At 46.1% G+C, this 26970-nt stretch overlaps 1 protein-coding gene across 5 annotated transcripts in view; it reads left to right on the forward strand.

The window, feature by feature from the left end:
- IL17RE (interleukin 17 receptor E) overlaps positions 1 to 25352 on the forward strand; it is a 51764-nt gene extending 26412 nt beyond the window's left edge. For 4 of the 5 annotated variants that reach the window (XM_053299845.1, XM_053299846.1, XM_053299847.1 and 1 more), the window contains 12 exons: positions 2700 to 2823; positions 3798 to 3937; positions 6065 to 6133; positions 8424 to 8490; positions 9374 to 9561; positions 10466 to 10513; positions 12409 to 12454; positions 17382 to 17536; positions 17700 to 17768; positions 18965 to 19016; positions 20805 to 20906; positions 23434 to 25352. In XM_053299845.1, the coding sequence (XP_053155820.1) occupies positions 2700 to 2823; positions 3798 to 3937; positions 6065 to 6133; positions 8424 to 8490; positions 9374 to 9561; positions 10466 to 10513; positions 12409 to 12454; positions 17382 to 17536; positions 17700 to 17768; positions 18965 to 19016; positions 20805 to 20906; positions 23434 to 24131 (1758 nt within the window). In that variant the 3' untranslated portion in view covers positions 24132 to 25352. Of the gene's footprint in view, positions 1 to 2699; positions 2824 to 3797; positions 3938 to 6064; positions 6134 to 8423; positions 8491 to 9373; positions 9562 to 10465; positions 10514 to 12408; positions 12455 to 17381; positions 17537 to 17699; positions 17769 to 18556; positions 18664 to 18964; positions 19017 to 20804; positions 20907 to 23433 lie in introns of all 5 variants that reach the window. The other variant, XR_008316982.1, reaches the window with a different exon arrangement.
- The last annotated feature ends 1618 nt before the right edge of the window (positions 25353 to 26970 follow it).

Below are 26970 nucleotides of genomic sequence, written 5' to 3' on the forward strand. Positions count from 1 at the left end.
GAACATAGGCAGGTGCCTTATACTGAGTCAGACCCTTGGTCCATCTAGCCCAGTATTATCTACACAGACTGGCAGCGGCTTCTTCAGAGTTGCAGGCAGGAGTCTCTCCCAGCCCTGTCTGGAGATGCCAGGGAGGGAACTTGGAACCTTCTGCATGCATTTCTATTTGTCATGCAGCTGTTAGAGGTGCTCTCCTGGGGAAAACGCTTGCAACCCTGTAAGCGTTGCCTCATATTCCCTATTGGGTTGCTGCTTTAGGAAATTTGTAGTCTTTGTAGATTCCACACTCAAAGCAGGTTCTCTAAGCTGAAAGTCCTGTGATCAAAATTGCTCAATCTTGCTTCTGAAGAATTCAACATTTTACAACAGGAATAATAACCTGCTCCTGCTTCTATTTACTCAGAAGTAAGTCCTACTGATTTTAATGGACATAGCTCCCAAGGAAATGTGCATAAGATTGCAGCCTAAATTATACAACTGCAGAAAACTTGCATAATATATATATACAACTAGGGATGTGCATGAAATGGGTTTTGTGTTCTGTTTCGAGCTCGAAACGAAACACAAAATGGGCAAAATGTTCCACCAAAACTGCGGTCGAGCCAGATGTTTCAACGAAACAACTTGAAATGTTTCAAGTGTTCTGGCCATGGGGAACAATGGGGAACTCGAAACACCCCATTGTTCCCCATGGTAGCTCCTAGAGATACCAAAGTGGTTTATGTGGTAGGGCATGATGGGTACTACCTACCACCCAATCCACAGGGCAAGCGAGCAATTTGTAACAGATTTTTAACCTTTTCCCCAAACCCCCATAAGATCCTATGGGGATTTGGGGAAAAGGTTAAAACTTGGTTAAAAATATCTCACTTGCCCATTTCTTTTGTGGATTAGAAGGTAGGTAGCACCCATCATGCCCTACCACCCAACCCATTTCTGTGTCCCTAGGAGCTACCCATGGGGAACAATGGGGTGTTTCAAGTTTCCTTTTTGTTCTCTATGGACGGAACAAGTTGCACTCACAGAGTGCACACACAAGTTTTGCATTGCAATTTGCAATGCATTTTGCAACCCTGCCTTGAAAAACACTGCAGAAGCACACACTAAAAGAGAATCTGTCCCTCCCAACACAGAATACACATTTCAAACAGAGTCCAAATGGCCCAAAAAGAATCACTGACCCAGAATCCACTGCCAGCCACAGTGCCTGGCAGTGGCATCACTGGCACAAGTTGCTCTCATCACTGGCACAAGTTGCTCTCTTACATACAATTATGACTCCTTATGTTATTTCATAGCATTGCAACAGCTGTTACAGCAGCACCCTTACTTAGCAGCAAGCATAGCCATAAGCTCAACTAAAGCAACTTTAGCAACATTTTGACTGAGTACGCGTTGCAATGCAGATTGCAGAGTGGACCAGAGCAGTGAGTGAAGCACAAGTTAGTCTCAAGGCCAGTCATGGAGCTCATCACAGCAATTGCCAAGAAATATTTTACACACACACACACACCCCTGCCACTGTCCATTTCTCACCACAACACTATCTCACAAACAAAACAAACCACAACTCAAGGAAGGAAGGCACCCACATTCTGTCAATTTGAGATCCAGCAAAAGCAGATAGTTAAAGCAACAATAGCACAGCATATTATACTCAGTGCTGAGAAAAGAAAACCTCAAAATCAAACCGACCTTCCTCTTCTCCTGATGTATCCTCTTCTATGAGAGAGAGATCACTCTATAAGGGCTCTCTCTGCCTCTCAGTCCCTTTGAATACATTCTGAAATTCCCTCATTTTGTGTTTTGTGTTTGGGTTGTTCTGCTCCAAGCTCGAAACAGGCCCTTTATTTAAAGGGTGTTCTGTTTTGAGCTCGAAACACTCGAAACAGCCCATTTCAAGTCAAGACGTTTCTATGTCAGAGTAGTGCACAATCCCTACCACTCTGTTTTTATTTTATGCTCCATGTGGGGGAAGGATCAAGAAGGAGAGAAAAAGGACTAGGGGAGGAGGGCTGAGCCCCAGAGCCTGTCTTCAGTGTCCATGTTCAGTTCTAGAACATGTGAGAAATAATAATGAAATATATATATTTGAGTATGTGCAGGCTATGTTTACTTGAATCACTACTCGGCGGTAGCCACAACCAGCTCATAATAATCTCAAATTAGGGAGAATTGTTTCCATATGATACATAATTTGAGAGCCCGTGGTCTCTCTCATTATCTAACTGGATAATGTTTGTTGAAGGACAGTACATACACTTTTCATGTACGTATGTATGTATTTAATTGACAAGACTTGTGGGGAAATTTAGTGTGGAAACATTTCCTTCTGCAGGAGGACTGACAGGAGGAGGGAACTTGGGGAATTAGCAGAACCTGATTGCATATTCTAAAGTTCATTGCATGAGGGCTAGAAACTTCCTTTTAAAAACTGAAAGCTGAACTATTTTAAGCAAAAATTACTGCATTCCATATTAGAAGCAATACTTTGCACTCCACAACTGCATAATAAAGTCAGTCCAAATCTCTAGGTCTACTGTTGCTTAGAGGTTCACGAGGGAATAATTTAAATTGTCGCAGTGACAACTGATTATGGGGTTACTCCAGGTTGGGGCAGGCTGATGATCCAGCATGACTCACAAGGCAGGGAGAGGCAAGGATGGGCTCGGTTCTTACCACAATGTTCTTTTCTCCAGTGGCAATTGCAGTTTGACTGTTTTCCAGCAGAGGCGGGCCAACGGGTGCTTGTCTCACTGAAAACCATTCCTGATGGGGTTCTGAGCCTCAACCAAAGCCTTGTGGTCTCCAACAAGCAGTCAGGTAAGAGACAGCCTGCCAAAACACAAGAAGTGGGTCTTGCCAAATCTATTGCTACTTGTACCTCCTATTGCAGCTGGCACCAGCTCCTGCCTCTCCCTTTCTAACAAAGCATTGCAAGCAGGCACAGCCTCCATGCAAGGTCTGGGCACAGTGCCCTGGAAGGTCTTTCTAATGTTTTCTGTTACCTAGTCACAGCAAATAGTGTTCACGAGGCCTGCCAATAACAGGCTACAGCAGGCAAGATTCTCCTTCGAGAAGCTGCTGCCAGTCAGTGTAGACAATGCTGAGCTAAGATAAACCAATGGTCTGACTCAGTATGAGGCAGCTTCCTATGTTCCTTCCGAAATGGCAACGATGAGATGTTTGCACTCTCTTGCTGCAGTGCTGGCCCAGCTGCTCTCCCTTGCCTTTTCTGCACGGCACTGGTGCCACACTGCTGCAGCAGCTGCGTTGCAGGCAGCCACTGTGTCCATGCAATGATTGCCTCATGTGCTGCAAATATGAAGTATCCAACATGTGCAGCAGGCACTGGGCAAAACCTATAGCTGGTGCACCCTACAACATGATGCATACACACCTCACTGCTTAAGCAAGGAAGCAGGAGCTTATAAAGCAGCAGAACAGGGTGATGCCTGGATGTCAGTGCCTGGCAGGAGGAGGAGGGAATAGGAGAGCATGCTGCCCCATATAAAGAAGCAAACTCGTGGACAGGCCAGAGCAGAGGCCGCAGATTCAGACTGTCAGCCTGGAAGCCCAGAAGCAGAGCTTGGTTCATGGAGTCTCAGGGCCAGGTCTGGAGATCTGGAAGGGCTAACTCTACAGGATCTGGAAACCTCAGGTGCCGTCGACTGATTGCGGAGAGGTGTGTCTTCAGAAGGACCAACAATGTTGTGAGGTCTTGCTTGGGGCAGGGGGCAAGGACAGAGAGACGGTGGTTTTCTCCTCTGCTGTCACAGCCTGCTTTCCTTTCCCAGCACCCGAGTTCCAGTACACATGGAAGCCAGCGGAACGGGCAATTGAGGTCTCTGTTCTTGACAGCCCCAACATCACTGTGCGCCTCTGCCACCAGCTGGCCTTGGAGTGTGAGGAACTGCGCCAGCCCTTCCACCAGCAGGTGGGACCTTCAGGGGAGGAGGAGCAGAAGATGGGAAGGGAGAGCAAGAGGCAGAACAGGAGGTGGAGCCCAATGGGGTGGGGGTCCAGGGAGATAGCTGGGGAGGGGAGGGAAGAGGTTTGGTGGGACTCCTGGGGCCAGGGCTAGGGATCCTGGGAAACAGTCAGTTGCATTGTCCGGCAGACATTTCCCCACTCCTTCTGGACCTGCTGCCCCATGGTGCTCTCCAGACTGTGGGAGGAAGTGGTGTGAAATCCCACGGCTTTTACCCGAATGTTTTGAAGCTGTCTTCGGATTTAACACCACTTCCTCCCCAAGAGAGCAAAAGAGAGAGAAGAGGAGGAGGGGGTGGGTGACTGATGGCTTTCGCTCACCTCCTTTCCCTCGGTGCATTTGAGCACAGCCAACTTTCTTGCCACTCCCTTCCCTCGACTAAGGGGCTTGCCCATCACGCCTCCCCACTGCAGCCGGGCATAGGTGGGGACGTGCCCCTTTGCCTTGGCACTCGCTTCCCGCAGCTGTATCACTGGGTGGAACCCACCGAAACTTGCCCAATGCCCACCATTTGTTTATTTATTTATTTAACATATTTTCATACCACCCAAAACTTAGTCTCTGCAGAATTTAAGCAGAATGCAGCGCTGCAATTTGTGTAAGAGCACTGGTTTAGGGTACCAAAAAAATAATAATAATTGGCGGAAAATAGTCTGCCTCTGTGCAAGCCACACTTCTCCAGTTGCAATCCTATGCACTCTTACTTGGGAGGAAGCCCATTGGACTGAATTGTTCACTTCTAAGTACATAGGAACATAGGAAGCTGCCATATACTGAGTCAGGCCATTGGTCCATCTAGCTCAGTATTATCTATGCAGACTGGCAGCGGCTTCTCCAAGGTTGCAGGCAGGAATCTCTCTCATCTCCCTATCTTGGAGATGCCAGGGAGGGAACTTGTAACCTTCTGCTCTTCCCAGAGCAGCTCCATCCCCTGAGGGGAATATCTTACAGTGCTCACACTTCTAGTCTCCCATTCATATGCAACCAGGGTGGACCCTGCTTAGCTAAGGGGACAAGTCATGCTTGCCACCTCAAGACCAGCTCTCCTCTCCCGTAAACCCAGCAAGCCTGCAAACTGTTCTCAAAACTAAAAAAACCCAACAGCTACTTTTTTGTAACACACATACAACTCTTTAAACCTGAAATCTTAAGATAAGAGCCCAAGACAGGCTGTGGCTGTACGAACGGCATCTTGCTGTTCCCGTATGCAAGACAGTGTCAAAACCCAGATTGTATGAACACACAGTAAGCCTATATGTTGCGAAGCCATTCTAAGTTGCCATCTGGAAGCACCCATGGCTGTCTTCTGTCATATGCACATGGCATCTGAGGCATCACTAGTTATAGGAGCAGCATAAAAATATAACTGGATCATAGCTCAATGACAGAGCACATGCTTTGGATGCCTGAAGTTGCAGGTCTGGTCCCTGGCATCTCCATCTAAAGGGTCCCAAACTGCAGGACAACGAAAGGCACCTGCCTGAGACCGTACGAAGCCACCCTCAGCCAGAACAGGGCCAGATGGTTTGACTCAGAATAATGAGCTTCATCTATTCAATAAGACTTTGAGCCAAAAACTACACGTTAGATTAAACATGTCCTTGGAATGACACTTGTAAATTTTCTTATAGGAGCCATGGGGAGATTTGGATTGGGACCAGGGAATAGTGGGGTTGGGGAAGGGATCTTTATCCCTTTGGCCTCCTGGTGGCCTTAGTCTGGCTCCTCCCCCAGCAGCTGTTCTTTGATCCAGGAAGGAAAGTTCCCTTTGCCTCCTTATCATGATTCTTATTATGGGCTCATTATCCCCTTTGCCTCTCAGTACCCTTGTGGCTACTCACACCCCAGACACCATACAGGAAGGCAACTGAGAGGATCCCATTGTGCCAGCCAGATATGTGGCCCATGGGGAGAATGCCTGAGATTGAAAGGGAAAGGCGGAAGGAAGGGGATCTGCAGGATGGACAGGACCGGGTGTGGGCTGTCAGGAGGGATGCTGTAGGGGGTTATATCCGATTTCAGAGTCTCTGTGTCTTTCTACAGTATCGTTTTTCTGTTTCTTTCTCCTGCTAGGCAGAGGTTTCCATTCATCAGCCTGCTCAGCTGCCATATGAGCTCCTGCTTCCTTGCTTATGTATTGAGGTATGTACGCATCATGTTGAAGGATGCACCAACAACAAGTTCTGCAGGAAAAGAGAAAATGGAGATGTCTCATTAAAGGACAGCTGCCGCACAAAAGGCCGAGGGCCAGTTAAGACAACATTTTCCTGGTTCGTGTTGTTAAAAGAGGGCACTCGCCAAGAGTTTACCTATCTTAACGTTTTCCACGAACCTCCTTATGTCCTCCCAGTGTATTCCTCTGGTGTGTGTGTGTGTGTGTGTGTGTGTGTGTGTGTGTGTGAGTGTGAGAGAGAGAGAGAGAGAGAGAGAGAGAGAGAGAGAGAGAGAGAGAGAGTGTGTGTGTGTGTGTGTGTGTGTGTGTGTGTGTGTGTGTGTGTGTGTCGGGGGGTGCTTAATCCAAATTGCCACCCTACACATGATAAAAGAATGTACTGGGAGGACATCAAGAACCCTGCAAATGATGTGAGAATGGCATGCTCTCAGCATGTCCCCCTTTTATGAAGACAAATATGACAAATATTTATATACCGCTGTGTGTGCTTGTAATCCCTTTTTGTTCACAGCCAAAACAATTAGGCTTTCTGGTCAAAATAACCAAACTCAAAAAAGAACTCTCTGTTTGGGATCACCCCCAAACAAAAATCTCCCCGCTTTTCTTAGTAAAGAGGCAAGCAGAGACAAAACCGGTCTCTGGGGCCCTCTGGTGGCTGTTCATCCCACTCGCTGCTCACCATGTAGTAGATTACCAAGCCTTTGTCTCAGAGCAAGACCACATGAGGGGAAGAAAAATGCTGAATCATCCCCTCCATGCTTTCTGAACAAAGGCTTCTCCCCAAAACCTTCCTGTATCTTTGTAGGCTGCCACCAACACCCAAATTATCAACAGAGTTTGACACACAAACACACACGGGTTTGAGTGGAATTCCCATGGAAACTCTCTCCTCTGCTATTGGAAAAATACAAAAACCTTCCACGTGCCAGCTTACACATGGTGAGAAAACTGGTAGAGCTGCTGCATGCCTGAGGATGTGTTTTGCACTAGAGAAACCCCCTTTCCTTAGTTAAAAATCCACTCAAAGAGACTTGTTAAAATGGCAAAAAAGGTGAAAAAAGCTTTATTCAAAATACTACAGACTGCTTCAGTCTGCAGCTCTCTCAGCTTTTAGTTACAGGTAAAATAAATACTCAGTAGGTTACAATAATACTTCCAGAAAGCACCCCAGATGATATTGGGGTGGTACACTTTAAAAATCATGGTCACCCAGTTGCAAAGAACATGGATGTAAGAAAATACAAAAGCACCTTTAAAAGCTTACAGATAAACCATCCTCGAACAATATCAGGGATGTAAAAAGCACTCAAAAGAAATATAAGTTTCTAATGTAAAATCTTACTATCAAACTGTTCCCTAGACTGAATCTCTTTTTCCTTCAAAACTCACCCCTCACCTGGTGAGAATCAAGTTTCCTGCAATCCTGTCTCTCAAGGATCTGCAGTTCTTTTCACAGCCATTTCCATGGCCATACGTCTTGCTGTTCCTCCAGCCCAACTCCTTTCTAGCAAAGAGTCTTCTCTTCCTTCCAATGCCTCTCTAGGTCCTACCCACTTGGTGTGCTGATTGGCCACGCTGCGTAGCTTCCCAAGGGCCACAAAGGGAATCAGAAGCCTTTCGTTTGTGTTTCTGTACACAAGCACTGAAGCACATGTTGTCATGTGAGTGACTTCACATGCATTCATTTTAAAAGTGAACCTGGGTACTGGCCTTTTTGGTGGTTGCACCCCGTGTATGGAATAGCCTCCCCCGTGAGATTCGCCTGGCTTCATCACTTTGTTCTTTGACCCCTGGTAAAGACATTTTTGCTCACTCAGACCTGTTAAATTTTAAATTTTGATCTGATTTTAATTGATTTTTTAAAAAATGTCTTTAAAATTGTTTTGTACTGTGTATTGTATTTTCTCCCCTCCCCCCTTTTTGGTCTGTTATGATTTATATGTAGTGTGTTTTTATTTCATGTTTTAATGTTGTGTTGTAAGCTGCCCAGAGAACAATTTGTTATGGGGCAGCTAACAAATAAAGTTATTTATTTCATTTTATTTATTTATTTCTCCACTAAACACATAGTACAAATAGGAAGCATGATGCTGCATGTGCATTGTGCATAATGTGTAGATGGATGATGGTGCATGCATACAGATCAGTATATGTGTGCACTGTGCGCAGATGGCGTATGCATTGAATATAATGTGTGAATAGGGCTAGAGTTGATTAACAGCTTGCTTGATCTTTCTGACTTTCCCCACCTTTCCCCAGGCATCATATAACCACCAAGATGGCCTGCGCAATAAGGTGTGCCCCTTCAAGGATCAGCAAGAGGCCTGTGAGTCTTATGTTAGAGCCAGACCTGCCATACTGGGCTGTCAGTGTTTGCTAGCTCTGTTGTTGGACCTGCATAGACCATCACATCGACTCTCTTACCATGGGCCTAGTTGTCTGTGGAAAGAGAATTGGGGTGGGTCCCCAAACAGAGGGTATGCTTGCTAACTTCTTAAATTCCTGGCTTCTTCCCCAGACCATTATCTTTTAAGAAGACTATTAAACTATTAATTCATTTGCTGGGGTATAGAACTGGTTTTTTTCTGTCTGGGGCTTGTTTGAGTCAAGAGGGAGTTTAGCAGACAATCCAAAGCCACTGTTAGAGGGATGCAAGCATAAAGCATAGGTTCGGTCTCTCTGACATATTTGCTTCTGGCCAAGAGGCTGTAGCATCCTCCTGCTTGGTTTATCTGACAATTCACAGCAAGCACAATAGCAGAAGCAGTGCCAGTGTTCTAAGTCTAGCTGGGCTTTGCTGGCATCAGACCCTAAAACATGTTTCCAAAGCCAGCATCAGGCCTTGGGGCACTGAATTATTCATTATTGTGAATTTGGTTGTTCACCACTGTTTTAATGCAGGCAAGAAAAAGCTGCATACCTTGCTATGCTTTGCATTTTTGCTCTACACCACTCATTCACAAAGACCCACAAAGACACACAGAGGAGAGGCCCCTCCTGCCCACTTTCCTAGCTCCTCACAGGCTTCAAAGGAAAATAATGTTATGGGAGAGGGTCTTGATCGCTTGGTTTAAAAATAAATACATAAGAACTGTTGAAGCTGGCATTGCAGTGAGAGGGAAAGGAGTATGTGTATGTCATCAGAGGCTGTAAGACATCGGCATGTGTTTGAGATGTCAGCTCTCTCCTGATCCTATTTGCTTCTATAGATGGTCCAGATCTGTGGTCCTCAACGTGGTTCCAGGATTACAGCTCCATTGACAAGGCTGAAATGGTGATGTCTCTAAATGGTCGCTGCCCACTTCATCCCAATGTTTCCCTCTGCTGGAAGGAAAGTGCCGCTCCAGAAGCAACCTGTCAAGACATCCCAAACTCCACAGTCTCCGGATCAAACCAGGTAAAGAGATGGTGGGAGGGTCATATATTTTGCTGAGCAGGATGGTGGTAGGTAGGTTTTGTGTCTTGGTGAATGAATGGTGTGCAGCAAAGATGAAATCAAAGAAAGGCATGTAGCTTTTCCCTCCACATGCTTTGGCCCTAGCTGCCAATTAGGGAGAAAACTCTTGGAGGAACATGGCAAAAGCTCCAGCACCCCTGTGTCCTCTCTTAGTACTTTGGAGCACTTAAAACTATGGGCACAGTCTGCAGGGTGCTTTCCAGTCTAGCCGCTCAAAAGCGGCAAAATGCTCTGTTCAGGCAAATCACTTTCAAAATGTAAAACCTGAAGGGGGAGCAGTCTCGCGAAAATGAACAACCCGAAAAAACAACATCTTTTTTACACCGGACAAACGACACCGTAGCACTAAGTCGCAGTGATTAAATTTGAAACAAGGCATCCAACATATGGATGGCACCCTGGCCCTTTTGTTGGGACTGCGTTGTCACGACACGGGAAGTATGGAAGCACACTTCAGAGATGTGTCGTGACCCCGTTGCAGGGTCTAGTCTGGAAAGCGCCCAGGCAAGGACTTGGCAATGCTGTAAAGAAATGGTTCAGGAGAAGAGGTGTATCCTCCCTTTGAAAAGAGGAATCCATACTGCTGCTCCTCCTTCTCTCTCCGGAAAAACAAATCAGGAGATAAAGGACTCCCTGGCCCTAGAGTCATTTAGATCCTCAGCCATTTGGTAACATGAGGATGTACGGACTGTGGTGGCTACACCGGGGTCAGGCATATGAGGTTGTGGCCAAAGGGACCTGGTGGTGGTTTTAAGTAGACCATAGCCCTGTTTGGGGGGCGGGGGGAGGCTCGATAGAGGAGAGAAGTTTCAGCCACTGTCCTGACATGCTCTTCTTGCCCTAGGAGTACATCTTTGAGGAGGTGGATGTGCATCCCCAGCTCTGCTTCAAGGTGAGTTGCTCCTCCTGCCACCATCACCACCATCACACACTTGCATGGCAGTTGCCCTCCCTTTTACCCAGGGACGGAATATGCTCAAAGCTGCTGCCATCTGTGCCAGCCTCATTTATCAGAGGCTAAGAGAGTTCCCTTAAGTGGCACAGCAGGGAAATGCTTGACTAACAAGCAGCAGGTTGCCAGTTCGTTCAACTTCCCGATGGTACTATATCAGGCAGCAGCGATATGGGAAGATGCTGAAAGGCATCATCTCACACTGCGTGGGAGGAGGCAATGGTAAACCCTTCCTGTATTCTACCAAAGACAACCACAGGGCTCTGTGGGTGCCAGGAATCGAAATCATTCATTCATTCATTCATTCATTTGATTTCTATACCGCCCTTCCAAAAATGGCTCAGGGTGGTTTACACAGAGAAATAAACAAACAAACAAATAAGATGGAACCCTGTCCCCAAAAGGGTTCACAATCCACAAAGAAACATAAGACAGACACCAGCAACAGTCACTGGAGGTACTGTGCTGGGAGTGGATAGGGCCAGTTACTCTCCCCTTGCTAAATAAAGAGAATCACCACGTTAAAAGGTGCCTCTTTGCCAAGTTAGCAGGGAAATCAACTTGACTGCATACTTTACCTTTACTTTAAGAGAGTTCCCAGACTATGGGACATGTATATCAGGCAGCAACGATATAGGAAAGATGCTGAAAGGCATCATCTCATACTGCATGGGAGAAGGCAATGGTGAATCCCTCCTGTATTCTACCAAAGACAACCACAAGACTCTGTGGTCGCCAGGAGTCAACACCGACTCAACGGCACACTTTACCTTTAAGAGAGCAGCAGAATCTTGGGCTTCCATTCTTACAGTAGGATTAAGTAGATAGCGTTGTGATTCAAATAGTTTTTAAAGCCATATGAATGAACTTTCTTTTTACTCTCATGGCTTGCTGTGCCCTGAACTGGCAAGGTGGACCCAATCCAGGGGGAGGCCTCTCTGTCCGAGCTGTTTTGCAGGTCCTAGAGACTGGGAGGGCTCTGGATAACAGCCTTCAAAAGTATGAAGAGTTGCCCAAAGGTGGATGGAGATGTGCAGTTGATTGAACATCTGCATGTTGCATGTTGATTAGGGTTAAGTCCCACCGTATTCGGTGGGGCTTACTCTCAAGCAAGTCTACATAGGATTGCAGACTTGTGGGCAAACTAGATGAGATGTTCCATTTTCCATGAGAAAAACCACCCCCTGAAAAACCTAGCTGCTCTGCATGGAAAAACATGTGTCATCCTCATATGTTTTTTCTTTCATCTCCAAGATAGAGTATGTGTGGGGTGGGGGTGGGGGGTGGATTTGCATTGGCATAAAGAACACATATTGTTCCACCAGTAGGTGCTTTTTAAAAGTTCAAAACATGCAAATTTTTGACAGGTTTCTTGCCCTGTTTAGTATGGCCCTTAGTTGCTCAAAATGAATAATGGGCTCAAGGGCATGTAAAAAGGTTTTGATCAGAGCTGAACATTGGGAAGAGCTGCTTGACTGTACAGGTGTGGGGGAACCCTGGAATGCTTGAAGGTCCATGATGAAGGTTTTTAACAGCAGGTTGAACAAACATTTATTTGGATTCGTTTAAGTGGAGTTGTTGCACGAGGCACTAGTTATATGTATGGCCAATTCCAATCCTGTATCTAAGGGTGTCCATTGCTAGAGGAGTGAGAGGACAGTTCTTTTCCCTTTCCTTATAAAGATGCCTTAGCTATCCCTCCTGAAGGAAGGGAGCTGTACTGGACATGAGATCTGTTTCAGTGTTTGTGGTTCTGGGATGCTGTGAGTGTAAAGTGCAGGATTTGATGTAACCAGTTATGATTTTTTTCAGTGACTTTCCTCTTTCTTCTTTAGTTTTCCTTCACTAAGGGCAGCCACATTGAGTGCCCACACCGTATAGGTGAGTCTAGTTAAGACCCAGAACAAACCTCTGATGGTGGGAAGGCTCTGGAGGGGAAAGGTTCCTGAACAGGGGATTGTGCTTGTTTGGGTTGCAAGTGCTGGACCCAAAAAGGGCTTTTGTGTACCCATCCCGTGTACCCAGTTCCCAGCGTGACAGCAGTGTGACAAGAATCCATGGTTGTTGTGCAGTTCTTAATGGCACACCATTAAGAATTGCAGATCTTGGCAACCCCAATTAACAGGCAAGCCTTGGCAATCCCAGTACTCACTTATTGGGTCTCCAGCCTCACCTCCCTGCAACACAATTATGCTTTTATCTGCAATTTTCTCTGTTGCTGTTTGATACTGCTGCATGGATGCTTTTATCTGCTGTTTTATTGTTTTCATTTTTTATGCAGTGTGTTTGAGTGGTTTTTAATGTATTTTGTTTTGGCTGTTAGCCTCCTTGAACATTTTATATAAAGTGGAAATGGTGGGCTAAAGCATTCGTATAAATAAACTCACTATGTGCTCACCACTTCTTTGAGCAGTGAGAAATTCCAGGTGTGCAATGGTTCTTGAATTCTGGCTTCCTCTGGAGAAGAGGTCATTGATGTCTTCATAATATTTGATTTGTTTACACATGTATAAATTGAGCATTAGGCAGAGGCAAATCACATGCAGTCCTCCCAGAAAGCAAGCCTGATTCCTTATATCAGATCCCTGGAGAAGATCTGCACCACTAGACACACACTCTCTCACCTTCTCATTCATCCTGTGTCTCTTCCCTGTCTCTTTCCCAGGCTGCAAAAACTGCTGTCTCTCTACATTCAGCACCAGTCCCTTGCCTCAGCTGGGGGCTTTTCGCTTTCCAGAGAAATCTCCCATTAAATAAGCATCAGTGGACCATTAAGGATTAACATTAGTTCTTTTGTCCAATCCCAGATTCTGACCACACATTTATTTCAGATAGGACCTATAGTGATAGATCCATTTCCAGCAGACAGACACCAATCTCATAACAATGCTAACTCTAAGTGCTTTACTGAAACATGTCTCCACATCCTGTGTGCCTCAGCTCCCAAATCCTGCTGATCTCCTATAACTGATCTACCGTGGCTGTTCTGCTACCTCTACCAGGCTTGATTCTCCTTGACTACCTCTGTTCTGTGGCCTTTGCTTTCTGGTTTCCTTTGCAAGTTCCAAATCTACCTCACATAGAGCTGCCTTGATTGACTGGAATCTACTCATTCAGTGTCTAGATAAGATTAGAATTTCCCTGATGGATCAGACCAAAGATTAACCCAAGCTGGTATTATGTCTCTGATCCTATTTATTTATTTATTTATTTATTTATTTATTTGAAATATTTCTACCCCACCCCTCCAGTACGCTCCTGCTCAGGGCAGCTCACAGCATCAACTAGCCAGCCAGATGCCCAGTGAAGCTCTTAAGTAGGGTATGAGGACATAGTTCAGGATGGCTGACAGTTCTTTAGTTATTAGTTGTTAGATTAGCTGGTCCTGATACAGGTAGTAACTGTCTGGCTTTTTAATTTTTTAGCCTACTTCCTAGTAGGCTTATGAAATCACCCAACATTCTGTGTGTGTCGCTGTGTGGCCCCCTATCAATTTCGCAACTCCTGGACCAATATGAACCAAATCAGGTACAGTTGTAGGGACACATAGGGATACCTCAACAGTGTAGTTTGTGATGATGTCATCCACCCTGATCCAAGATGGTGGCTGTGTGAACTCTTGAGGCACAGGTGGGCTAACTTGTGAACCACCTAACCGATGTGAACCAAATTTGCTACAGTTGTAGGGACACATAGGATGCCCAAATGGTGTGGCATGTGATGATGTCATCCACTCCAATTCAAAATGGTGGCCACGGGAACATCTGAGTCACAAGCAGGCTAATTTGTGGACTGTCTAACCAATTTAAACCAGATTAGGTACTGTTGCAGTGAGTAACACACAAGGACACCTCAGTGGTATAGTCTGTGATGATGTCATCCACCCCAATCCAAGATGGCGGACGTGTAAACTTTTGAGGCACAAGTGGGCTAATGTGAACCGCTTAACTGATTTGAACCAAATTCCCACAGCTGTATGGACACATAGGGATGCCCCAATGGTGTAAATTGTGACAGTATCATCCACCCTGATCCAAAATGGTGGATGTGTGAACTTTTGAGGTGCAAATGCACTAACTTGAAGACTGTCTAACTGATTTGAACCAAATTTGGCACAGTTGTTGTAAGTGACACACAGGGACACCTCAATGATGTAATTTGTAATGATGTCATCCACCTCGATCCAAGATGGCGGATACATGAACATTTTAGGTGCAAGAGATTTAACTTGTGGACCTTGATTTGAACCAAATTTAGTCCAGTTGTAGAGACGGTGAAAGGAAAGTAGGCTGATTAGTTCTTACTATAATACATTGTTTTCCTAATAGACAAACACGGATGCCTACAATTTTAAGGATTCCTTGTCTGTATGTGTGTACTTTAACTAGGACAGCATAATCTGATACATGGATATTTATTTATTTATCATATTTCTATACCGCCTGATATAGAAATCTACAGGCTGTATACGATTTATATCCAAGCGGATACTACGAAGATACACATAGGTGCATAGGTAGTTGCTCTCTCCTGAGTCAGACCATTGGGCCATCTATCTCAAAATTGCCTACTCTGACTGGCAACGGCTCTCCAGGGTTTTAGACAAGGGTCTTTCCCAGCCCTACCTGGAGCTGCTAGGGATTGAACCTGTCCTTGGGCCTTCTGCTTAAAAACTCTTCCATTAAACTGCAGCCCCATCCCTGAAGTACACCTATGGATTTTATCTCTAGGGGGAAATGCAGAGCTCTGCAGACCATAGGATTATTTAACTGGCATTAGCTGTCCAAGGTCTCAGGCAAGAGGAGAGCTGGTCTTGTGGTAGCAAGCATGAGTTGTCCCCTTAGCTAAGCAGCGTCAGCCCTTGTTGCATATGAATGGGAGACTTGATTTGTGAGCACTGCAAGATATTCCTTTCTGGGGATGGAGCCACTCTGGGAAGAGCAGAAGGTCCTGCAATCTGTTTTCTCCTCTAGGAATAATTGCACTTGCACTCTTAATGCTGAAGCCAAACTGCACCCCCATGTGATGAGATTATGGAAGGGCATGTAGCCTTCATTTTGTTATGTGTAAGGATAGTTTGCTTCTCTGCCTTCCTGTTTTACAGTGAACCTGCCTGCCTTGCAAAGTGATGGGCTCTCTTCTTTGCTAAAAGTTTTCAAACAGAGCCTGGGTTCTCTTTCCATTAAGGATGCATCATACCGTACCGGTGTTGTGCTTCAAGCACAGGGTTGGATTGGAAGACCTCCGAGGTCCCTTCCAACTCTGATTTCTCCCCCCCGCTTTAAAGAAAGTTGAGAATTGTCCATAGTCCTCTGCTCTGATTTTACACACACACACACACACACAACGTTCAAAGAATATACAGAAATCACTTCTGTACAAAATAGGAGCCACCCCTTGCTTGATCATTGTGGGAGTGAATGGGAAATCATTTAAGAAGATTTGTGTGCTGCCACCAAAAGTCCACATTCTCACAGCTTGGATCTTGTGCTTGAGAAGTTTGCTGCTCCACCAACAGTCAGCTCAAACACTGTGATACAAAACTTCTGCAGGGCGCTTTCCAGACTACACTCTACAACTGGGTCATGGCATATCTCAGAAGTGTGCTTTCAGACTTCCTGTGTGGTGACACCACAGTCCCTCCACTGACAGCAGGGTGCCGTTCACATTTCCAATGCCTTATTTCAAATTTAATCACTGCAATATAGTGCTATGCCATCATGTATCCAGCGTAAAACGGTTGTTGTTTTGGGGGTTGTTAGTTTCCGTGAGACTGCTCCCCCTGCTGTTTACATTTCAAATGTGATTTGCCTGAACGGAAGCATTTTGCTGCTGTTGAGCAGCTAAACTGGAAAGCGCCCTGGCTGTGCAATCAGCAGCAACCAATTAGAACTGAATAGAACCGCCCTGAGCCATTTTGGAAGGGCGATATAAAAATCTAATCAAATCTAATCAATCAATAATTGCATTTCTCTGGGTCTCTCTCCAGTTCTACCAGCCAGCAGTACTCAATGGCTGAATGTGTTTTAATTTCTTGGGCTTCAGGCAGGGCTGGCTCCAGGTTTCAGGGAGTCTTGGGCAAACTGCCTTCTATGGGCCCTCCTCCTGCCTGAATGGGTCCTGAAAGAATTGCTTCTTTACCACCACAATACAAAGGCTCTGAGCACAGAGTTGGTCTCAGGGATCAGCAATGGGCTCCTCTGAGGGTCTCCCTGGGCCCTCTGCAACTGTCTCTCTATCTCAATATTTGATGCTGCTGGCTCTGACTCCAGGCAAAGAGTTAATTAGAAATGGCAGGGATGATGCCAAAAAGAGAGACCCTTACCCCGCCCCCAAGAGCTTACCACCAAACTGTGGGTGAAACTAGGGGTGAATGAAGAGAGATCCTTGCCCCAAAGAGCTTACCACTAAGCCTTTAAACTGTGGGTGGGGTGACTAGGGATGAATGTGAACAGGTGCTGTAATACCGCACCTGTTCACATTCAGCCCTAGTCACCCCACCCATTGTTTAAAGGTTCAGTGGTAAGCTCTTTGGATCAAGGAGTGACACACATTTATGCTTCTGGACACAGGAATGATGAATAGCAGCAATTGTAGCTATGAAGTATTTATTATGTTTACAGTATAAGTTGAGTATAGGTTACAACTAGCTACATCCCAAATTTTGTTTATGTATATGAGGGTTTGGGCCATCAAGGGTGTGTGTGTGTGAGTGAAGCAATTTTATCCCCATATGGACTGCAAATAGCAGAGTGTTAACTGGAACCATTTAGACAACACTTTTCCTCTTGCTATTCTTCCCCTCTAGACCCTGCTTGGAATGTGTCCTTAAGTGTCAAGTTTCTGCAGCTACACTTACATTTCCACTCTCGCATACCAGGAGCATCCTTCAGTTCAGCTGTGTGCCAATGGCTGTCTCCGAGCCAGTGTGAGCTAGAACCACCTGTCTATACTGTCGCCCATGTAAGTGACCATGGGATCAGAAAAGGAGGAGAGAGGGAAAGGCAAGGGGTGGGGAGAAGTGGGGGGGGGGATTTCAGATGGGTTCAGAAGGGGCTGCACTTTATTTCGGAGAGTCACAGAGTGGAGTGGACCTTAGATTTCATCTGTGCTTGTGTCTTTGCAGCCGGAGGGATTGGGCCCGGGAGATCTGGACCTCATCCTCCCTCAGCGAGTCTTGAGGAGCTGTGTATTGGTAAGGATCATAGGAACATAGGAAACTGCCATATACTGAGTCAGACCATTGGTCTATCTAGTTCAGTATTGTCTTCACAGACTGGCAGCGGCTTCTCCAAGGTTGCAGGCAGGAATCTCTCTCAGCCCTATCTTGGAGAAGCAAGGGAGGGAACTTGGAACCTTCTGCTCTTCCCAGAGCGGCTTCATCCCCTGAGGGGACTATCTTGCAGTGCTCATACATCAAGTCTCCCATTCAGATGCAACCAGGGCAGACCCTGCTTAGCTATGGGGACAAGTCATGCTTGCTACCACAAGACCAGCCCCAGCCTCTGTATTTCAGTGTATAATTCACTGAGAAGGGAGCAAACTTATCAACAGGTTGGGCTGCTACAAGTTCCAGAGCCCAGTTTCATGAGCCAAATACCTGACAATTGCCCAAGCCGACTCTCGCCAAACCAGTTTGAGTGTCAATACATCAACTTTATGTGTGGCTGTGGTGACTTGATGCTAGGGAAGGGATTGAAAATGAAACTGCTGATATTATCGTGCCCTTATAAAAATATATATGGTGTGCAACTAAATTTGGAATATTGTGTGTGCTGTTCTGGTTGCTCTCTCTCAAAATGAATATTGTAGCAAAACTGGGAAAGGTGCAGAAGCGGCCAGTCAAAATGATCAGAAGGTTGGAGCACCATGAGGAGAAGTGAAAGCGTCTGCGGTTTTTTAGTTTAGAGAATGAACAAAGCAGGAACATGTTGTGGAGAAAATGAATAATGAAGTTTTTCTCCCTCTCTCTCATCATCCTAGAACTCGGAGTCATCCAGTGAAACTGACTGGCAGGAGATTCAGGACAGACATAACAAAGGAATTCTTCATGCCATGCAGAATTCTTGTATGGAATTCACTGCCACATGGTGTGGTGATAGCTACTAGCCTGGGTGACTTTAAAAAGGGATTAGACCAATGCGTGGAGGAGAGAGGTCCATCAAGGGCAATTAATTATGATGGCTGTGTAGAACTGCACTGTTTTGGGGTGGGTGCCACTGAATACCAGTTTGTAGGAAGCAGCAACTACAGGAAAGGCCTCTTGCCTTCATGCCCTGCTTTTGGACTTCCCAAAGTTATCCGGTTGGCCACTGTGCAATGCTGGACTTTGGGCCTCAGACAACAGGGCTCTTCTTATGTCCTCCACTCTCTCTGTTTCTGCTTTGCCAGGTTTGGCGCTCCGATGTACACTTTGCTGGCAAACAGCTTCTGTGCCTAGATGGTAAGTTACAGGGCCATATTTGGTTGGGATTGGGGTGGATCTAAGGAGGTGTTGGCAGTTAGTTTCATGCCCTGCATAACAGAGACAGACAGTACCAGTGGGTTCCATTTGGCATGTTAAATGTAAGGAAAGTACCAGGTCCTTCTTGAAAGGAGAGAGGAACGGTGCTGGACACCACTAGATGGAGAGCAGAAATCAGAGTTAGGGCTCGTTCAGGGGATGGGGAAAGTTCAAGGCCTTGTTTATAGGGCTGATCTTAGTGCATGAATCCAGGGGGCTGGCCAAGTTGGGCATTGACTCAGGGCCCATGGTTGAACCTCAAGGCCCCAAGGTCCATAGGAGGGGTGGTGGGATAAAGCAGCATTGCTGTGAGTCCTTTGTGCTGCTGATGCTGCAGTCTTCTGCCACCCACCTCCCCATCTGCAAATGAGAATATGCCCCAGAGACAGGGACATTGCCATTTGCAGATGGGGAAGTGGGTGGGAGCAATGGCACAAGATTAGACAAGAAATTGCCTCCCACTGACTGCACCCTTAGCAAATGAATATTCTCCAAGAGAACTGTAAGAAACTTGGCAGCAGCTTCTCTCTTCTTCCCCTTGGTGAACTGGGTGTGTGTGTGTCTGTCTGTCTGTCTGTCTGTGGCAGCTCCTCCTCTTTCTGCCATACTCCAAGGTGAGGAGGAAGAACTGCTGCTGCTGCAATTTGATGCATTGCATCTCTCCCATTCATGAAAAAGAGGGGGTAGGAGAAGCTACCACTTGCTTGCCTTCTGATAAGCCCCTCTTCTCATCATCTGCCATAAGCTCGGAGAGGGTGCACCAGTGGAGATCTAGAGTTGCCATGCCTCCCGAAATTCTGAGTTTTACCTGGATCTTAAGCATCTTACCCAGATTGCCTGGCCCACCCAGATTCACCTGGATTTCAGCTTTCTTTCTTTCTTTCTTTTTAAAGTTAAGCTCTAGCCCTTGGGAACATAGAAAGCTGCTGTATACTGAGTCAGACCATTGGTCCATCTAGCTCAGTATTGTCTTCACAGACTGTCAGCAGCTTCTCCAAGGTTGCAGGCAGGAATCTCTCTCAGCCCTATCTTGGAGATGCCAGGGAGGGAACTTGGAACTTTCTGCTCTTCCCAGAGCGGCTCCATCCCCTGAGGGGAATATCTTGCAGTGCTCACACATCAAGTCTCCCATTCATATGCAACCAGGGTGGACCCTGCTTAGCTAAGGGGACAACTCATGCTTGCTACCACAAGACCAGCTCTCCTCTCCTCTCCTTGTAGAAGCGGAGTTAATGAGCAAAACGTGCAGTCACTATTCTGCTTAAAAATTATTTTTGAACCAATTTACATATTATGCAAATTAGGCCCCCAGATTTAGAAAGCCAGAATGTGGCAACCCTATGGGGGTCCCAGTGCAAAGTTTTACTCTAGGGCCCTCCACAACCGGGCATCAGCACTGCATGAATCTCATGCCTTTTTGTGAGGAAGGACAGGGAGTTTGTTTCATTTACGCCCGTAAATGGGGGAAGCATCAGAACCCTCTTGGAGAAAGTAGAATGGAATCCTCAGAGTGGTGGGTATTAAGAGCTGGTTTGTACACACACACACACACACACACACACACACACACACACACCAGTTGAGAAGAACAGATGGCATTACAACTTTCCACTTTAGGATAGAGAACAGTGGAGGAGAGCATACGCAGATGCTTTGGGTGATGGGAAAGTGGGCGAAATAGCTTTTTGTGGAGTTTTCATGTTCATTTTCAAACTTCTTTTTCTGCAGTTTCTCACAAGCGCTGGGGTCTGCTAGCCCTGGGGCTGGTCCTGGGATTGCTGGTGGTAGCCATCCTACTGGTTCGCTGGGGCCTGTGCAGACTTCAAAGAGGTGAGAAGCACTGGAGGGGCTGAAGGGCTGTCTGTTTCCACAGGGGTGGAATTCTGGGACTATAAATTATAAAATTATAAAGGGATTGGAGTATCTTCTCTACCTATTCTCTGATCAAAACTAAATCCATCATGGTGTGAGCTGAAAATGCCAGTCTGGGGAGCTTGGTGCAGCAGGACACCAAGACCCTGAAAAATCAAGGGTAGTAGGGTAGAGTTTTGGGGTGCTCAGCTTGGAGGAGTTAAGAGAGTGATGAAGTGGCCATAAAATTTGGGGGCCAGAGCACCAGGTGTGAGACAAGCAGATGGGAAGGGTGTGTTTGAACAGTCACTTCTTGCATGCAAACATCAGCACAAGATGAGAAATTTTAATAACTTACTTTTGGGGGGTGAAATTCAAAGAAGGCATATCTAATTTTCAGTGCAGTAGCATCCCCTCTATTTTGTAACATTCTGAGAATGTTATTCTCAGAATTCTGAGAATGGTAAGCCCTGAAGAACAATCACAGTCATATATGTAATGCATATAGTGCTTTACAGAATACCATCAACAACAAAGATAGGGGCATACAGTCTAGTCAGCCAAATGGGAGACTGCAAGGGGAGCCTAACAAGGGATGAATATGAGTAAATTCAATTCCACACTCTTAGGCTTCGTTTTAGTCAACAACCAGGCCTAAGACTTCACAGGAAAGGTGAGCTAAGAGGTACAGGAAATCCTTACGATATGGTGGCATTTTCCTGTAAAAAAAAAAAAAGTAATGTGACCTCAGCCTCCTTTTGCACAGTTTGTTTGCCTTGTGATAAAAATGTGTGGTCAGTATAACAGGCTCTGATAGGCCAGGCTTATTGATTTAGGGGCTGATGTGGATAGTCAGGGTTGGAAGGATCCTGTTAAGCAGGGATACGACCTTAGGAACCCGTGACAAGGCTTTCTGATGTCAAGAGATGATGATGATGATGATGATGATGATTAATTCGATTTCTATACCGCCCTTCTAAAAATGGCTCAGGGTGGTTTACACAGAGAAATAACAAACAAATAAGATGGAACCCTGTCCCCAAGGGGCTCACATTCTAAAAAGCCCCATTTCCATCAGCTAGCCACTTTCTCTGCCTTCTTCTCCCTGGTTAAGATACTGAGCTGTGAATCAGGAAGAATCCAGTTCAAGTCTCACTTCTGCCATGAACTCACTAGGTGTCACTAGTAAGCAAGCCAATTTCTCTCAGGCAAGCTGCTTCCTCTCAGCCTAGGGTTGCCAATGCCAACTAGCAACTTTTATATAGGGCATGCAACTATCTTGGGGACTCAACAACTTTTTTTTTTTTTTTTTGCATTAGGAAGAATAGAGAGTATTTGGAGGACTTTTTTGCATGTATTATGGTGTCCAAAGTTCTGAAGCGGCTAGAACATTTCCTTTGCTCAGATCACTCTTTTCTCATGAGCAGCCTCTCCTCCTCTGTCTCCTTCCTGCCAGAGGGGAGGTTCTGCTTCAGTGGCAGGTTGCATAACCACGTGATTCAGGAGCACGGATCGGTAGTATCGGCGGGTGCACCTTGCTTCCTTCATGTGGTGGCGGCAGTGAGAATTTAGCAGTTAGCTAACTAATTTTACTCAGCAGTTAGCGAATTAACTCTACTCAATAAGCAGCTACCCCTGCTAACTGAGTAAAAAGGCTCCTTTTAGAGTAGTGAATCTCTTCTATCATGAGGAGAGCAACTGGCCTTATCCAACCCCAGCACAGCATTCCTTCAATGGCCGCTGCTGGTGTTACCTTGTGTGGCCTTTTTTAAAAGCTTGTAAGCCCTTTGGGGATAGGGGAACATCGTATTATTTATTTTCCTATGAAAAACACCGTGAAACTTTCTGTTGAAAAGCCGTATATAAATGTTTGTAGTCATAGAGAACAGCAAGAGACTGGGAGACTGTGCATGCACCACTGCGCCAGCATGCAGAGAGCCTGGCTCGGTAGCTAGCTAGCTGCCCTGCCTCGAGCCAAGAGGTGAAGTTGCTGGCCTGGCTGGGGAGAGCCGGCTGGGTGACCTGTGGGGGAGGAGGACTGTGTATGTAGTAAACCTCACCAGGAGATGGATTTACGGCTAAGAAGCAGGAGCCTTGAGAACTCTGCACCTGGGCAGCAGACTGAGCAGACATACATCAGCTTCACAGTAGTGAACTGTATTTATTCTCAAATGATTCAGTTTTTTAAATCAAACTATGCATCTATAATGCCAATAAACATATGCAAACTTTATGCAAAGTGGAGTCTTTTTGGAGGCTTTTTGTGTGAAAAGCATCCCCTATTGCTACTTTTTTTGTGTGATGGTTATCAATTTTTTCCACCATCTGGAACTGACAACACTGTCTCAGCCTCAGCACCCTCTCATCTGCCATATGGGGATGATAAGGACTGTCCCCATATCTTGTTGTAAGGAATACAACCAGATAATACACATGAAGCACTTTGAACATGCAGAAGCCCTATACAAATGCTTCTTCTTATTCTTATTCTTAATTATATTCCTAGATACACCTAGCAAGCACCATTCCCGTCCCATCCTGCTGATCTATTCTTCGGATTCGGAGGAGCACAAGCAGTTGGTGTGTGCTTTTGCTGCGCTGCTACGCTCAGCCTTGGGCTGCCCTGTGCTTCTGGACCTCTGGGAACTGAACCTCGTGGGGCGCCTGGGCATCTTGCCCTGGATGTACGCACAGCGAGAACATGTCGGCCGGGAGCAGGGCCAGGTGCTGCTACTGTGGAGTGCGGGCAGCACTCGGGCCTATGGACTGTGGCAAGGAAAAGCAAAGGCAGGCAGTGGGCCGGTGCCAGAGCCCCATGACTTGTTCGGGGCAGCTATGGCCTGCTTACAAGGTGAACTGTGGGACACGCCAGGGACTGTGCGGCAGAGCGACTGGGTCATAGCCTACTTCAGTAAACGGTGTGGCCAACGGGACATTCCTCGTGCCCTGAGGTTTCTTCCCCGCTACCGCCTGCCTCAGCAGCTGCCTGGGCTGGTAAGGGTACTACAGGGCCCTTCCAGTTCAACTCCTAGCTGGCTCCGCGCCAGTTCCAAGGCCCTGGTATGCCGCCTGCTCAAGGCTGAGAGGAAGGGAGGTCTGCAGAGCCATCCGTACCAGCCATGGAGGACAACCACAGGTCGGCCTTGCTCCACTTGCTCATCCCAAACCGCACAGGCCAAGCTGCACTTGAGCAGTTCTTGCTAAGAGACACATACCTGTGGAAGTAGCATGGGTAGTTAAGAGAAGCTAGCCCAGAGGTTGCCTGTGGGTAGCGGTATAGAGGTACAAAGCAGGCCTCAGAAATGCCCATTTCATCCTGGAACTCAGAAGCCAGGCATTTGTGGTCTGTTGGGCCTGCGAGTCTGTAAAGTGGAACGGTCAAACCCAGCCAAGTACCCAGAGGTAAGGAGAGACTGCTCCGCTTACCAGCTGGGCCTGCCTTTACATGGAGGCCAAGGCAACTGTTGCCATGGAGATTAGTGGTCGTGTAAACTAATGTAAAAAGCACAGGAAAGGTTAGAAGGCCAACTCCTGTCCTTAATGCTGAAAGAGGGCCTGTGCAATATGTGTTGTGTGTAAAGTGTGCTGTTGAGTTGGTTTCGACTCCTGGCGCCCACAGAGCTCTGTGGTTGGCTTTGGTAGAATACAGGAGGGGGTTGCGATTGCCACCTCCCATGCAGTGTGAGATGATGCCTTTCAGCATCTTCCTATATTGCTGCTGCCCGATATAGGTGTTTCCCATAGTCTGGGAAACACCAGCGGGGATTCGAACCGGCATGAATGTAGTCCTGTGTAATTCATATAACATTCCCTAATGATGCAGTCTCCAAGGGTCTGTTGGTAGGGGTGAGAGAGAGCTGCCCCGGAGGAAGGTGACAGTGAACCCACTGACCAAGAATCACAACCTAATCGGGTAAAATAGGACAGAGACAGACCCCTTATAAGGAGATTCAGACATAACTTCATTGTGATGTCTAGCCACAATGGGTCCTTAGGGGGCCTCTCTGAATTTCTGGTTTTTATTTATTTTTTATTTTTTAAAACCTACCCTCAAGCCCTTTTACTTTTGGAGATGTAAAAGACACTTGCAGGCAATATTTTACCTAATTGCTCACTAACAGGTAGTGCAATTAAACAGTTTTAAGTATATAAGTTGCCTGTATGTATGTCCTGTGTATTCTGCAGGGACTACCCACCTCCTCACCACAACATTTCTGCCTATAATCTTGCCTTACTTTGAACTCTCCTGTCCAAACAGGAACAAAGCTAGTGTGTCACCAGGGGAGGTGACAAGGGGATTCTTATTTTGCTATGTGTATGGAGTATGTTGGGGCTTTATCTCATGCAACTCCTACATCTGTTCTTGTTTTTCTGTATTGTTTGGAATAGGATAATAAAATGACTCTTTATTTTTTAAAAAAACAATCCACAAAAGTATCTTCAGTGCAAAGTTCAACTTCATGCGTAGTGTGTTTACAGTGCCACTTAGCCCTGAGAAGGCAGATTGATTGGTGTCCTTTTGCAGTGCACATGAAATCCAGTAATCTGTTGCAGAGCTTGGTTTCCTAGATCCGTTGCTTCTGGTGCTCATGGCTTAGAAGACTGAAAAACTGCAAGGCACATTTGCCCTCACCCCACAAAGGCTCCAGGGTGAAGGGGGACCCTCCATGGTAACCTGTCACTCTCTAGTGGCTTCCAGTCAGCTTCTTTTACCAGTAAAATACTACTGTGCCTCAGGGCTTCTTATCATGTTGTATATTTCAGGGCTTCTTACCATGTTATATATCTACAAGTCGTTCCTGTGTCTAAAACTGCAAAAGAGGAAGGGTTTATATTTGTGCCTGCCTTCATATGCGCAGGTACTAGTATAAACCCTCCCCCTTTGATATAAGTATAAACCGCTCCCCATATGATATGAAAGACATGAGTATACCGAATGTAGCTTGGTGTCTCTGGCTTTCCAGGTTGCCATTCCCATGTTACAATTTTAAACTCAGGAGCAACACATTCGTGGCCTTTCCATGATATACACCCCCCTCCTAAGCATATTTGGAAGTAAATACCCCATTTCAGTGGGGTTTCCTTCCAAATACATGTGCTTAAGAGTATAGTGTAGGCTGGCACACCTTGTGATCCATCAAGCTGAATGAAGTACACAGTCAGTTATGGCAGCCAACCAGAGGCAGGGTGTGCCTCCAGTTTTTGATGCCTGCTTTGGGCTACAAACACAGCACATGGCTACTGGCTGGCTGGCTGTGTTTGGCTTAGCGAGTCACGGGTTGTGCAGGCCTGGGCTATAGCCTTAAACACAGCAGTGAGAAAAGCAACCGTCACCTGATCTCTCCTTTTACACCCATTCTGGAAACTTCAGTATGGGAGTCCATATAGTTCAGTAGAAAAAGCATTTGGAGTTACTTCGTGTCCCCGTTTATAGATTAAGACTACTGGCGATTTGCCTCATGCAGTTCTTCTGAGGGCAAACAAAACACTGTCCTTGAACTGGAAAAATGTGCAGAAGCTAGTATCTATTATTCTAGTTTGGCATGCTCGGACATAGCAGTCCATTACCTTCTTTACCCCTAGAGTTTCAGAAGTGGCTGGGTGACCCAGTGCTGAGCCACAGAATAAGACAAATTCCTAGCTGCATATTTTCCTTCTGCACCTGTACATGGACCTGGTGACTTGTAGCCAAAGCCTCCTTGATCTAGGTCCCAAATTCACTAGGGTCTGGATGTGCTGCCTTAACAAGCCAGGTTTCTCCATGCATTTGGTACAACCAAATGGTGTGCATCTGGTGAGCCACTGTGTGAAACAGGATGCTGGACTAGATAGACCTTGGGCCTGATCCAGCAGGGCTGTTCTTATGTTCTTACCAAGTCCAAAAGAGTTCCAGCAAGACTAATAAATACAGGCAAAAAAGCCTTCTTCAGAAAATGGGCATCTTCCCCCCAAACGAGGAAAACAAAAAGGAACACAAATTCTGGCAAAGGACATATAAGCTGACAATTATAATGGTCATCTCTAATTTTTAGAGATGCAAAGA

Source organism: Hemicordylus capensis, chromosome 2 (genome assembly GCF_027244095.1).
Source record: "Hemicordylus capensis ecotype Gifberg chromosome 2, rHemCap1.1.pri, whole genome shotgun sequence".
Lineage (NCBI taxonomy): Eukaryota > Metazoa > Chordata > Lepidosauria > Squamata > Cordylidae > Hemicordylus > Hemicordylus capensis.